This window comes from Dipodomys merriami, unplaced genomic scaffold, assembly GCF_024711535.1.
Source record: "Dipodomys merriami isolate MVZ:Mamm:240054 unplaced genomic scaffold, mDipMer1.0.p SCAF_28, whole genome shotgun sequence".
In the NCBI taxonomy this organism is placed as follows: domain Eukaryota; kingdom Metazoa; phylum Chordata; class Mammalia; order Rodentia; family Heteromyidae; genus Dipodomys; species Dipodomys merriami.
The window spans coordinates 16,218,928-16,234,448 of NW_027204270.1; the positions used below are offsets into that span (position 1 = coordinate 16,218,928).

At 38.9% G+C, this 15,521-nt stretch overlaps 1 protein-coding gene across 17 annotated transcripts in view; it reads left to right on the forward strand.

Annotated features, from left to right (window-relative positions):
* Positions 1–15,521, forward strand: part of Eif4g3 (eukaryotic translation initiation factor 4 gamma 3) — a 234,209-nt gene that overhangs the window by 201,695 nt on the left and 16,993 nt on the right. For all 17 annotated transcript variants that reach the window (XM_070037719.1, XM_070037734.1, XM_070037733.1 and 14 more), the window contains 4 exons: positions 623–795; positions 8,520–8,645; positions 9,665–9,746; positions 13,241–13,339. In XM_070037719.1, coding sequence (XP_069893820.1) covers positions 623–795; positions 8,520–8,645; positions 9,665–9,746; positions 13,241–13,339 — 480 coding nt within the window. The remainder of the gene's footprint in view (positions 1–622; positions 796–8,519; positions 8,646–9,664; positions 9,747–13,240; positions 13,340–15,521) is intronic.

The following is a 15,521-nucleotide window of genomic DNA, read 5'->3' on the forward strand; positions in this document are numbered from 1 at the left end:
GGGCAACAGAAGCTCAGACAGGCCCTGAGTTCAAGCCCCAGGACTAGCCAAAAAAAAAAAAAAAAAGTGATCTATATTTTTTAAATCCATATAATACTGAAATGTAAGTACAGAAAGTCAGTCCCGGGCTGGAAAGGTGGCTCAGTGGTAGAGTGCTTGCCTTCCATGCATGAGGCCCTGAGTTCGATTCCTCAGCACAATATAAGCAAAAAGAAAAAAAGCTGGAAATGGTGCTGTGGCTCAAGTGGTAGAGGGGTAGAGCACTAGCCTTGAGCTGAAGAGCTGAGGGACAATGCCTAGGCCCAGAGTTCAGGCCCCACTACTGGACCCAAAAAAAAAAAAAGTGTCAGTCCCCTGTCTTCTCAGCATAGTCCCCAACAGTTCGAAATTTTAAGTTTTTACGGTATATTAATTATGCAGTGGATTTCATTCTGAAATATATAATCAATATATATGTGATATGTAATGAACTTTGATCAGACTCTATTACTCTTTGATATTACTCTTTTCTCCCTCTTTTTTTTACAGTTTTTACTGGGTTTGATTGTTGTCTAAGTACAAGATTTAAAAATTACCTTCACAGCAGATTTTTGAGCAAGCCTTTATGTATTGTTTGAAACAGGAAGCTATGCAGTGTGTAGAAGAGCTGAATGCCCAGGATCTCCTACATGTTTTCGTGAAAGTAGGAGTGGAGTCCACCCTGGAAAGGAGCCAGATCACCAGGGATCACATGGGCCAATTACTCTATCAGCTGGTACAGTCTGAAAAACTCAGCAAACTGGACTTTTTCAAAGGGTTAGTAGTCTCATGAGTAGCATTCAGTTACTAGGCTCTTGTGTACTTTTCTACAGATGAAAATTTTGTCTACTGTAATATTGATATATTGTTGATACGTTGATTGATACAATGACATTTAATTGATTATATTAGGACATACAGGTTATCTGTTCATTTCCTTTGTGTAATTCTTGATTCTACATCATAATGTCAGTAATTCAGCAGATTTTAGTCTCAGGCTAACTCTGAACCCTATACCAATTCACTTTAATATAAACTTGAATGTTTCTTGAAGCAAAAAAGCTTTTTTGTTAGGTGTGTTGGCACTCAGCTCTAATTCCAGATACTCACAGAGGTTTTAACTTCATGCTTTGCCTAATCAAGTCAGCAAGAGACTATCTGGATAATGAACTAAAAGCTAAAAGACCGTAGATATGGGTAAAGTGTTAGAATTTGCAGCCCTGAGTTCAATTATGAGTTGCCTCCGCTACCGCCAAAATGTTCATGTATGTATATCTTCACTGTCCAGAGTTCTGTTCCAAACCAACTTGACTGTAGTTTCAATCCCCTAGTACCTGCAGTTGTGATAACTTTTTTTTTTTTTTTTTTTTTTTTGGTCCGGTCGTGGGGCCTGAACTCTGGGCCTGGGCGCTGTCCCTCAGCTCTTCAGCGCAAGGCTAGTGCTCTACCACTTGAGCCACAGCACCACTTCCGGCTTTTTTTTCCTGCTTATGTGGTGCTGAGGAATTGAACCCAGGGCCTCATGCATGCAAGGCAAGAGCTCTACCACTGAGCCACCTTCCCAGCCCGTGATAACTTTTTTTATGCCATTACTTGGGCTTGAACTCAGGGCCTGGACATTGTCCTTGAGCTTCTTTGCTTAAAGCTAGTGCTCTACCACTTAAGCCACAGCTCTACTTCCACCTTTTTTTTTTTTTTTAATGGTTATTGTAAAGGTGATGTACAGAGCCTGGACTTTCCTATCTAGGCTGGCTTTGAAGTGTGATCCTCAGATCTCATCTTCCTGAGTACAGGATTACAGGCATGAGCACCAGCACCCAGCAGTTGAAATAACTTTAATATCGATATTATCAATATGGATTTTACTCAGATATAATGGTAAATTTCACCAGACTATTCTAGAAATGAAAAAACTTAAGTTACTGATTACTATATTCTCTCTCTCTTAGAAATACTCAGTAGTTTGTTCATATCTAGAAAGACCTCAAAAATTATAGCTTATTTCATTGGCTGTGGTTGAACTTGAGGTACTATCTTAGTTTCTAGGATTTCTCAGACAGCTGTATTTTCCTTTCTGTGATTTCCTAAAGATAAATGTTAGCAATCCAAACATCCTTGCTGGCTACACTTTCCTTGATGCTATTTCAGTAAGTACAGAACCTTGACTTTTTATTTGAACTGTAAATAAAATAAATACAATTATTTCATCACTTTCCATCCCTGTTTCCTTTTATAAAGAAATGAGCCAAGTCCTAATTTTTTTTCATATAAGTTAGACCTAACTGGCCATCTTTAAACTATTATCTTTAGTTGTATTATTTCTTCATATAGATGCATCTGTTTTTCCTAAATGGAAACAAAGAGATAACCCCTTGTCATTATGTACCAAAAGCCTTCTTACAAGTACATCAGAATTTCTTGATTCCTGGTAAATCTTTAGTTTGTTTTTTTGCAGAGCTGGGAGTCAAATCAAGGCCTTGCACATGCTAAGCAAGTACTGAACTACACCCTGGCCCCTGAGTTTTATATAGGCGATACTATCCAAGGAGGCCATTTCATTGGAGCTACAGAAACTCCAGCACCCTCTGTGCTTGCATGATACAATAGAAGAGTACCCCAAATCAGATCTTAATGTGCCTCTTTTTTTGGCCAGTCCCAATGCTTGAACTCAGGGACTGGCCTCTATCCTTGAGCCCTTCTGTGCTCAAGGCTAGTGCTCTAGTACTTGCCACTGTGCCACTTCCAGCTTTTTCTGGTTATGTGCTACTGAGGAATGGGGGCTTCATGCATGCTAGGCAAGCACTCTACCACTAAGCAACGTTCCCAGCCCCACATGCTTTTGCTTCTGGGATACTTACTTTGGAGCAGTTGGGGAAGCACTTTCTACTCAGCTTCCTCTGGGAAGCAAAAGGTCTCTATGTGCATGGTCCTTAGTAATCTTCCATTTCTTCCCTTCATGGATGTACTGCTACAGTGTAGAAAAGTGGACAAAAGGTTCAAATAGGCTTTGTAAATAAAGCCTGGGTCTTTTGGAATTTTCCTCTAAAACACTTTCATCTGCGAACATTATTGTCCTATGTAAAACCCCCATAAAGATAACACCAAGCCATCTGGATTAGTTATTTTTCTCATTCCAGTCACAAAATACCTGCATATGTTTTGAAGCCTTGGTCATTTCAGGTCCCACATATACATGAGGAACCTGGTTTAGTCTGTGTGTGCCTGTTTCATTTCACTTACACAATAGCCTTCTAGTTCATCCATTGTGTCAAATGGTAGAATTCATATCTTTTTATAGTTGAGTAGGATTCAGTTGAATAAAAATATATATTGGGTTCTGTATCCTGGCTATTAAGGATATCACTGCAATAAACGTTCCTTTGACATACTGATTTCTGTTCCTTTGAATATATACCCAGTAGAGGGACTCCATTATTGTTTATCATAATAGTTGTACTAATTTACACCCCTATTCTCTTACCTGAATTCTCAATAGCACTGAAGCAGATGAGATGTGATATTACATTGTGGTTTTAATTTTCCCCAACAATTAGTTATACTGAGAACTTTTTTTTCTCTCTCTCTCTCCTTTTTTTTTTCCCAGAGCTGAGGATCAAACTCAGGGCCTTATGCTCTCCAGGCAGGTGCTCTTCCACTGAGCTAAACCCTCAGCTCCCTGAGAACTTTTTTCATGTGTCTCTTGGTCATTTGTCCGTATTCACTTGAGAAATGTCTGTTCAGTTCCTTTGCCCAGTTTTTAGAGTTGTTTTCTTGCTAATGAATTGTTCTAGTTGCTTATATATTTGAAGTATTAGCCCCATATTAGATTAACAATTATGATTGACAAATTGTTTTCCCCATTCTGTGGGGAAGGTATTGTCACCTTGCTCTGCAGAAGCATTTTAGTCTAATGTAATGCTATTTAGCTGTCTTTGCTTTTCTTAGCTGTCTTTGGATCATCCTTAACATGATTGCCTAGAGCAGTATTGTGGAGCATTTCTCTTACATTTCCTCCTCCGTTTGGGTAGCTTTATAATTTTAGGTTTTACATTTACATCATTAATCCACTTTGAGTTGATGTTTATACATATTATAAGGATCTAGTTTTATTCTTCTACATTTAGATAACTAGTTTTCCAAACACCATTTATTGCTGACACTGTCATTTCTCTCAGCTCTGACTTCTGGGGGTTTTGTGTGGTCTGTACAAATGTAAAGGTTGACTTTTTGGAGTCATGTGATTCTGTACAAAATTTAAGGATTGTCCATATTTTTATGAAAAAAATGACATTGGAATTTCTGTAGGAAGTTCACTGAATCTATAGTTACCTTGAGTGTTGTGGACATTTTCACAATTTTAATATTTCTAATCCACCAGTTTAAGATATTTTTCTATTCTTTTTTTTTTTTTGGTCGGTAGTGAACTCTGGGCCCAGGCGCTGTCCCTGAGCTCTTCAGCTCAAGGCAAATGCTATACCACTTGAACCACAGAACTTTTCTGGTGGTTAGTTGGAGATAAGAGTCTCACAGACTTTCCCACCTGGGCTGGCTTTGAACCGCAATCCTCAATTTCAGCCTCCTGAGTAGCTAGGATTACAAGCATGAGCCACCAGCACCCAACTGTCCATTCATGTTTTCTTCAGTTGAGTTTTCATTTTTTTTTCTTTTTTTTTTTTTTCTTTTTTTTTTTTTTTTTTTTTGTCGGTCGTGGGGCTTGAACTCTGGGCCTGGGCGCTGTCCCTCAGCTCTTCAGCTCAAGGCGAGTGCTCTACCATTTGAGCTACAGCGCCACTTCTGGTTTTTTTTATGGTGGTTTATTGGAGATAGGAGTCTCACGGTCTCTCCTGCCCGGGCTGGCTTTGAACCGTGATCCTCAGATCTCAGCCTCCTGAGTAGCTAGGATTACAGGCGTGAGCGACCAGTGCCCGGCTCAGTTGAGTTTTCAGTATGCAGGTCTTTTACCTCTTTGGTTAGATTTATGTCTAAATATTTTATTCTCAGTCTTAGTACTTGAACTCAAGGCCTGGGCTCTGTCCCTGAGCTTCTTTTTGCTCAAGGCAAAAACTGTACAGTTTGAGCCACAATGCCACTTCCAGCTTTTTCTGTTTATGTGGTACTGAGGAATTGAGCCCAGGGCTTCATGCATGCTAGGCAAGCACTCTACCACTAAGCCACATTCCCAACCTCCTCCCACCCCATAAATTTTTTGTTGTTGTTGTTCTTGTTAGTTAAAATTATTTTCTTAATTTATTTGGCTAGTTTGTCATTAATATGTGGGGAAAAAATGGATTCTTATATGTGGATATCAGAAGGCAAGGGTATGATGGAGCTTATTTAACCTGAAGAAGATAAGCATTGTGAAAGGTAGAGTTCTGGCAGGTAGTAATGCAAACACAATTACCTAGAGTTTTTGGATACCTAGAATGTTTATTCTCATCATGCCAAAGAATTAATTGGCAGCAAAGTAAAACAGGCTCTGCTGGGAGCAGGTGTCAGTGGGAGAGTTTAGGTAAATGGAGTTAAAGAGGATGATTATGATTGAAGCACTTTATATGTGTATATGAAAGTATATGAGTGAAACCCATTGACACTTGTTTAAAGAAGGAAGGAAGCCGGGCGCCCGTGGCTCACACCTATAATCCTAGCTACTCAAGAGGCTGAGATCTGAGGATCGAGGTTCAAAGCCAGCCTGGTCAGGAAAAGTCTGTGATACTCTTATCTATAATAAACCCTCAGAAAAGTGGCGCAGTGGCTCAAGTGGCCGAGCACTTGCCTTGAGTTGAAGAGCTAAGGGACAGCGCCTAGGCCCATAGTTCAAGCCCTAATACCGACAAAAAAAAAAAAAGGAGGGAAAGTGAATAAAGGAGACTGAGAAAGTAGTTGCTGAGATACATTGAATTGAGGTACAATGAAACTCCGTTTGTATGCTGATAAAATAATCACATTAAAGTCTCTTACGGGCTTGTACTTTAAAAACCCTATTAGCCAGCTGGGAATGTGGCTTAGTGTTAGAGTGCTTGCCTAGCATGCATGGAGCCCTGGGTTCAATTTCATAGTACCACATAAAAGAAAAAGCCAGAAGTGGCACTGTGGCGCAAGTGGTAGAGTACTACTAGCCTTGAGGAAAAGAAGCTCAGACAGTACCCAGAACAAGCCTCAGGACTATGGGGAAAAAATTGTAAAAGAATAAAGCTGAGCCGGGCACCAGTGGCTCACGCCTATAACCCTAGCTACTCAGGAGGCTGAGATCTGAGGATCACGGTTCAAAGCCAGCCTGGGCTGGAACATCCATAAGACTCTTATCTCCAATAAAACCACTAGAAAACTGGAAGTGGCGCTGTGGCTCAAGCAGTAGAGAGCGCTTGCCTTGAGCTGAAAAGTGCAGGGACAGCACCCAGGCCCAGAGTTCAAGCCCCACGCCCGACAAAATAAAAAATAAAAAAAAGAATAAAGTTGATATAGTTTAAAGCAGGCAAGCAGAAAACAGCATGTGGGTGCTCAGAAGGAGAGATACCAAAATGGTTTTTATCAATAAGGATTTGACCAATTGAGAAGGGGGGGGGGGTAGTGCTCAGGTTTGAACTCAAAGCCTACGCACTGACCCTGAGCTTTTTGTCCTCAAGGCTAGCATTCTATTTCTTGAGCCAGAGCTCCACCTTTGGCTTTTTGATGGATAATTGGAGCTTCCTGGACTGGCTTTGAGCCCTGATACTCAGATCTCAGCCTATTAAGTAGCTAGGGTTACAAGAGTAAGCCACCAACACCCAGTACCACTTGTTTTTTTAAAACTCTCCTGATAAACTTCCAGACCAAGAAGTAGAAAACCAAATTTAGAGTATGCGTATAATTTATTTGTAGTATGAGGTGAAAATAATGGATACTCTGCTAAAAGATCATCAGTGTAAAAAAATCATCACAAATTTTCTTGGGCATATTAAGTAGTTTAATCTATGTTGATAGTTGACTGACAGGAACTTGCAGGGTCAAGTGATTAACCCAGAATCCTGGAGTGCAGCCAGATTGTGTTCCATCAGTGGCACATAACAGCTGAAAGCATGTACATAATGAGAAAACAGTCAAGTATATTATGTAGTAGGTATATGTCAAATAATTGTAAGCTGTGAGGATGGAAAGTAGACATTAAGGACCAAGAGTTCAATAACAATAGCTCCAAGGAGACTCCATCCCATTGGGGGAGCTCTTTTTAAGTGAAAAATTTTATGACATGTAGACTTCTGAGCTGAGTTGGCATTCTATGGCTTGAATGTGCAATTGAAGTAGAAAAGCATACACTTTTACAAATGCGGAACCTTGGGCTGGGAAGGTAGCTCAGTGGTAGTGTGCTTGCCTTGCATGCATGAGGTCCTGGGTTCGATTCCTCAGCACCACATAAGCAGAAAAAGCCGAAAGTGGCGCTGTGGCTCAAGTGGTAGAGCATAGCCTTGAGCTGAAGAGCTGAGGGACAGTGCCCAGGCCCAGAGTTCAGGCCCCATGACCTACAAAAAAAAAAAAAAAATGCAGAGCTTTAAAAGGTTGCAAATACAGATTTCACCTGTTCTTGGTCCCTTTATTCCTACCTCCCTTACCTAATAACTTGCAGTATGCACAGGTGTCTGTCTCACCTGTTTTTATATTGTTTGTTTGTTTGTTTGTTTTTGCCAGTTGTGGGATTTGAACTCAGGGCCTGTGCACTGGCCCTGAGCTTTTTACTGAAGACTAGTGCTCTATTACTTTGAGCCATAACACCATTTCTGGTTTTCTGGTAGTTAATTGCAGATGAGTCCTACAGACTTTCGTGCTTGGTAAATTATAAACATTAAACATTTAAAATGATTAGCTATGATTTTCAATAAAACTATGCTCACCTTTTGTGTCTGACTCAAGTTTTTGTTTGTTTGTTGCTGTTTTTTGACCATATTCATGTTTGAACTTACGGTCTCCTGTTTGTTAAGCAGGCTCTCTGCCACTTGAGCCATCCCTTCAGCCTTTTGTTTGTTTGTTTGATTGGTTGGTTTTTTATTTGTTTTTATGTGCCTACTTACTACCTTGAAACTTGACATCCTTTTGTCTTAGCCTCCCATGTCGTTAAGAACACCACTGCTTTTGTGTTATACTGAATTTGCATTTATTTTATTTCACTTTTCTTTCAAGGTACAGTAGTTTGTAACTTGCAATAGTTAAGGTACTATTAGTAATGCTGTCAGATTGTCAGAGTCATCCAGCTTTCCCATTATCCATCCTCTAGAGAATGGAAGCTTGTCTTATTTTTCTCCTTATGTCTGGCCTGCATTGTAGTGCTTGTTTGGTCAGTGCTTTGGACAAGCTTGGTGACTGTGATGTTCATACACTAGTTTAAGCTCTTTGAAAATGTCAGTTTGTTTGCCAGACAAGTTGTTTGCCTAACATTGCTGGTACTTACTAATGTGTTTACCGAGTAACTGATCTTTGGCTTCAATTTAACTTTACTTATATTTGCATTGAATTTTCTTGTTCATTTTCAGTTTTTCAGAAACCTTGGAATTAGCAGATGACATGGCCATTGATATTCCTCATATTTGGCTGTACCTTGCTGAACTGGTGACCCCCATGTTAAAAGAAGGAGGAATCTCCATGAGAGAACTTATCATGTAAGTTGTACTTACCTGCTGGCTATCTAGCTTAGTGCTGAGCAGTTTGTGCTTCCAGAAGTCTGAGTCAGCAGCCTGGATTCAGGATTACTCATTGATAATGTTTCATTGTATAACATCTGTGTTGGAGACTTGTTAGAAACCTGATGATCCTGTGGTCTGTCAAGGATAGCAGTGATTATAGGAATGGTTCAGAAGTCATGTAACTTAATATGAATCTGCCTTTTGTGTTAGTCATTGTTACATTTTCACATCATAGGTAGCTTGTAAGGTTGTCACATTTGCTCATGGTTATAAAAGAGAATTCCTAGATTAGGTATGAGTGAGGAATCAATGTTATATTTTATAGACCTGTACTTAGGTTCTTTACTACACTGGTGTTTTCTCCCAAACCTATTTGTGTAATCAAACTATATATTTTTGTGTCTTCTGAGAGATTGATAATCACATTATGGAACATTGAAGACTATGAGACTCCTATAGTAAAACCAACCACTAAGAAAAATTTAGCCTTAATATCCAGCATTTTCTAGCTGAATAAACACTCAGTAGAATCTTTTTTTTTCTTTTGAGGAATTATTGATACTTTTTCACAGTATAGGAAAAGACTGATTTAGACTATAAAATGCTGTTTCTGCTTCATCCATATTCTAAAGATCTTTTTTTTCTATAAAAGCACTTTATAATATGCTTTACAACTTCCTGTTATGTAAGTTACTTTTCTCTTTTGGCTTGAAGTAGAGCTTATATAAGTAAAGAGATTACTAAATAAGGCTGATCCTTGTATTGTTTCTACGTATTATGGAGTGGTTAAAGAAAGATAAAATCTTTCTGAAGTCCCTATCTTCTCCACAAATCCTAAGGTGAACCTAAACTCTCTGAACTCCTACTAAACAGGACTTTTAGAGTTTGTCCTAAAGCTTTGGCTTGCCCAGTACTACTTAGTTGCATAGTTGTCTGCTTGTCCAGAAGAGAGAATTTGGTCAGAGGGACTTAATTACTGCTCCTGTCTTTTTCAGAGAATTTAGCAAACCTTTACTTCCTGTTGGAAGAGCTGGGGTATTGCTTTCTGAAATACTGCACCTTCTATGCAAACAAATGGTGAGTGTTAACTGAGTATCAGATTCAAGGCACCTCAGGAATGGCATTGGTCTTGATTTTGGGTCTTTCTGTGATCTGCTTAGGTCTTGGTGTATGAGTTTATTTCCTTTTAGCCTTTGAAGAGAATGAGGTCTCTGACTCAGTCTCATTTTCTTTAGAAGTGTATGTCTTTCTGTTTACTAATAACTTGAGAAAAATTTGTATAATCTCAACTAGATTTGGTATAGTTCTAAATAATCTTGAGACATATTTTATTTGTGGTTGGTAATTTTGTCTTTCCTTGAAAGAAAATTGTTACATTATTACTTTGTAATAGAATTCAATGAAACCAGGGACAGTGAAGTCCCTGTGAAACTTTTTTTTCCCTGTCAGTCATGGGGCTTAAACTCTAGGCCTGGGTGTTCTCCCTGAGCTCTTCAGCTTAAGGCGAGCACTCTACCACTTGAGCCACAGTGCCACTTCTGGTTTTCTTGTAGTTTATTGGAAATAACAGGCTCACGGACTTTCTTGTCTGGGCTGGCTTTGAACCATGATCCTCAGATCTCAGCCTCCTGAGTAGCTAGGATTACAGGCGTGAGCTACTGGCACCTGGGCCTGTGAGACTCTTATCTTCAATTAACCACTCAAAACCAGAAGTGGTTCTGTGGTTCAAAGTGGCAGAGCGCCAGCCTTGAGCAAAAGAGCTCAGGGACACCTAGGCCCTGAGTTATAGTCCCATCACCAACAAAATAACCCTACTGTTTCAGAGTAAGATATAATTTATAACATTGTTAATTTTGTTACTTTTGACTCAGATGCTAATCTGGTTAGAAATTAATACAGATGATTCTGTAGGATCGAGAATTTCTAATATTAAACTCATTTTAGCTAAATATTTATTCACTTAAGTATTTCTGGACAGACATCCGAGGGTCTCAATCTACAAAAGCAACTTAAACCTTTAGGAATTTGAGCTGGGATATAGCTCAGTAGCAAAGCACTTGCCTAGTAATTGCAGTGTCCTGGGTTTGATTCCCAGAACCAAAAAGAAAAAAAAAACGTTTTAAAAATAAAACCTTCCGGAATTTATAGAGAGGGAAACAGACAAATGTAAACCATGAAATGTCTAGGAAAGGTAGGTCAAAGTAAAAATCAACTAGGGAAGATTCTGGAGGGATCTCTACCATTTCAAGTCTGAGCCAAAGATATTAGATGACAGGTTGCAGAGTTTGAAAAGCATTTTTTTTAATAATAAAAAAAAAACTGGTCAGTGTTTGATTTCTCCCTTTGAACCTATTGAAGTTCTTGTGTATTCCATTTATGTAATGGCTATTCATATATACACTAATGACCTAGTTCTGATTATCCATTTGTTTATAATATTTCCTGCTTAAAACAAAGTAGTAGGGGCTGGGAAGGTGGCTCAGTGGTAGAGCGCTTGCCTTGCATGCTCAAGGCCCTGGGTTCGATTCCTCAGCACCATGTAAGCAAAAAGAAAAAGCCGGAAGTGGAGCTGTGGCTCAAGTGGTAGAGCGCTAGCCTTGAGCTGAAGAGCTCAGGGACAGCGCCCAGGCCCAGAGTTCAAGGCCCCACGACCGGACCCAAAAAAAAAAAAACAAAACAAAGTAGTAGACCCTTGTTATCTTAGGAATATGGTACCCAAGGCACCCACCATTGAAAAAATGCTCAGGTTATATCCATATTTATGTACACCATGCATTCAGTAGGTCCCAAGGAACCATAGCTTGAAACTGCATGGACAAGGCACAAAAATAACTTTTGTCTTTTCTGATCATGCTCAACAAAAACTGGATCTTAGGGCTGGGAATATGGCTCAGTGGTAGAGTACGTGCCTAGCATGCATGAAGCCCTGGGTTCGATTCCTCAGTACCCTATAAACAGGAAAAGCTGTGAGTGGCATTGTGGCTCAAGTAGTAGAATGCTGGCCTTGAGCAAAAGAAGCTCAGGGGACAGTACCCAGGCCCTGAATTCAAGTCCCAGTTCTGCCAAAAAGTAAACAAACAAAGCTGGATCTTAATTCATACTCTGTATCTTGAATATTGCTACAATTTTCCAACTTCCACTAAAGTCATGTTAAAATTTTCATCACTTCAATTAGGCACATACTTTTTGCCTTGGAAGGATTATTGTAACTTTTACCTTATTTCTGGGCACCATTTACTTTGGGGGAGCCATATAGTATTTTCACATAATTAAGGGTTATGCTTTCAACACAGATGAAAACAACATGGTCCTGACTGAGAGTATCTCCTCATCAGCTAGCTATCATATGCTTTTTTAGAATCACATGTAATAAGTCCCACAGATAAAGATAGGCTTTTTATACAGTATTTACTGAGTCTTATGGGGTTTTTTTTATTGTTCATTTGTTTTTGTTTAGTAGTACTCAGGTTTGAACCCAGGGCCTTGCACTTGCTAGTCAGGTGGTAGTTTGCCAGATGAACCATATACCCAGACCTTTCTTTTTTTTTAATCTTTAGTAATTTTTGGGGGGGTGGGGGGTTTTGATTTTGTGCCTTTAACTCTAGTCTTCCTGTCTAGGGCCTCATCACAAGCATACATCACCACATCCAGCTTATTGATTGAGATGGTATCTCCCTCCCTTTTTACTTGCACTGCCTTGGAACCACAGTCCTTATCTCTGTCTCCCAAGTAGCTGGGATTAGAAGCATGAGTCACTATGTCTGGCTGAGCTCTAGTTTTTAAGTTCAGATTTTCATTTCTTTTTTCACTCTAATTTATTTAGTATTTAAAACTCACACTTAATTTTTTAAACAAATCATATTTCCACTTGTAAATACAATCATATTGTCTTAGAGGTCTGAGCTAGGCCTTGGTCAAGTTACTTTTTGAAATAACTTGGCCATCTTTGTAAATGACAGCCATAGCCTCATACCCTGGCATTTTCCATCATCAGTGTGCCTTTGATCAGGCAGTAGAGTTGTACCTCTTCCTGTTTTTCTAGCTCACAGCTGTTCTTTTCTGCCATTTCTTGGATTCAAACTGTGTTCTGGCCCAGAAATAGTTCTCATGGCTGGTTCAGGAACACTTGTCTAAGCATTCTTATATCAGAAGTATAAATGTGACTTACTAAGAAGAGTGATTCCAAGGTGATTTGTGAATGGCTTCAACAGTTAGTACAGATTTAAGAGTTATCTAGGAAAAGAGTACTGAATTATAAAATCTGTGTTTGGATGCTTTTTAGTGATTAATACCTAATAATTCCAAATACCAACTCGCTGTTCCTAGACTAGTCATCTGATAAATAAATTATTGATCCATAAGGAGCTATATACTTTAATCACTACATTAAATTTATATATATTCAGGCAAGACATGAATATTTACTCTCCTTGAAAGATGAGTCCTAAGAGACTGACATCTCAATAAGGAATCGAATTGAATTCCAGTCCTTAGGGTTCTACATTTTTTTACCTGAAATAGCCTTTTTCTTCTTACCATGTGGAAGCTAATAGACTGAATCTCTATTTTAGAGCCATAAGAAAGTAGGAGCCTTATGGAGAGAGGCTGATCTTAGCTGGAAGGACTTTTTGCCAGACGGAGAAGATGTACATAATTTTCTCTTGGAGCAGGTGAGTAAGAACACAGATCAGGTCTTTCTGTTTGTACTTGATATGTTTCGTAGAGGAAATGATGGTGCCTTTGTCACCTACTGGTCATCAAAACCAGAAAAGTTGTGTCAATGTAGCTCAAGTGGTGCACTGAGTGTACCATCATCATCAGCACCATCATCATTAATGATCAAAATAAGAAGCTTAGTCAAGGTGTCATTTGAAGGCCACAATAATTAAAGTCATTGATATAAGATTAAAAACAAGAGAAAAATTACAAGACTTGCCATACTTAGCAAACAAACTTTCAGTAAACCAGAAATGAAGTTGCTAAATAAAGCAGGGGTGATATAACTAAAGCTACAAGTGTAGGGAGCACTGAATCTAAAAGCAGGCATAAAATCAGCCAGATGTTTCTCTGGTGGGTATTGGGAACTAAAATTCCCCTTAGGAGGTAGAGGACTGGAGATAAGCTTACTGTTTGAAACTCCACAGACAATAATTTGAAGAACCTTAAAACCTGAACCATAGCTATCCTACCTACTGACTTGGTAGCTAGATCACAATCCTGTAAGGCAGAAGCCCCCAAGATTCATGAAGTCTGGCCCTGTTCCTAAAGAAAGGATTGTAGGGTGTGAAGTGGAAGCAAGTATAAAATTGTATTAGACCAAGGAATGACAGAAATAATTTCTCTAAATGATCTTATAAACACAGGAAGAAGTTGGGCATTGTGGGAGGCTGGGAAGCTCAGGCATGAGGATAATGAGTTTGAGACCACTGTGGGCTACACATCGGGACCTGTCTCCAGAAACTGTAACAGAAAAACAATGAGATACCTTGATGGCTGAAGTGTCCAGTGCATAGCTACACAAAACTCTTTGAGTTCATACCCAAGTACCACATACACAAATTAATAATTATAATAAAAACACCTGAAGAAAACTAAAGTCATTAAGGAGGGGAAAAAAATCATTGTTGTTAAAAAAAAAAAATCTGGTAATTACTTGAAAGTAAATATATTGCACTGGGTACAATAGTATGTACCAGCAACTCAGGATATTAACGCAGGAAGATCACTTCAGCCCAGTAGTTTAAGGCTAGCCTGGCAACATAGCAAGATTTTGTCTCAAAATCAAATAATAAGAAACAATAAAGTTAAAGTAAGTGAATGTTGTCAGTTAATACAATACATTATGTTGCTGTGGACTTAGCTTTCATTGTGGTTGTAGTCCAGGCACAGTGGGGAGCATTACTGCCATGGTTCTAAGAACTCATTCACAGATCAGGGAAGAAGTTGAATTGGGTACATTTCAGCATTACCAGGGCTTTCAGAAGAAGCAAGCCAAAGGACCTTTGAAGAAAAAAGCCTTAACATAAGTCTTGCCCACACACACAAAAAATTAATAAGTATTATCTAAATATGTTAATATACTTCAGTGTATAATGAAATAAGTAACTATGAATAGTACATTTATGGAGTTATTTACAATAAAATGGGTTTTGTTTTTTAACCACAGAGCACCTATATTTAGAAAAATATAAAGGTCACAAAGCAATGACTTTAGCTTCAACCTTAAGAGAGATTGAACTGTTCCCCAGTGATAGAGCACCTGCCAGGAAGAAAGTAGGAAGAAAAATAGGAACAAGCTTGGGTCATGGTTTAAGTGACAGAGTATCTGTCCAGCAAGCACAAAACCCCAAGTTCAAACATGACCCCCCCCAACCAAAAAACAAGAGAAAAGAAAACAAATAGAGAAAATAAAATGGTTTTAAAAAAAATACATTACCCATCAGTGGAATCAGCGCAACAGAGAAAAGTCAATAGTCAAAAGCCTGTTCTTAGAAAAAGTTTATTTATTTTTAAATTTTTATTATAAGGCTGGGAAGGTGGCTCAATGGTAGAGTGCTTGCCTTGCATGCATGAGGCCCTGGGTTCTATTCTTCAGCACCACATAAATAGAAAAAGCCAGAAATGGTGCTGTGGCTCAAGTGGTAGAGTGCCTTCAGCTGAATTGCTGAGGAACAGTGCCCAGGCCCAGAGTTCAGGCACCACGACCAACCAAAAAAAATAAATAAATAAAATTATATATATACATATATATATATATATATATATTATAAAGGTGATGTAAGAGGGGTTACAGTTATATAAGTCAGGTAATAAGTATATTTCCTTTGGAACAGTGTCACTCCCTCCCTCATT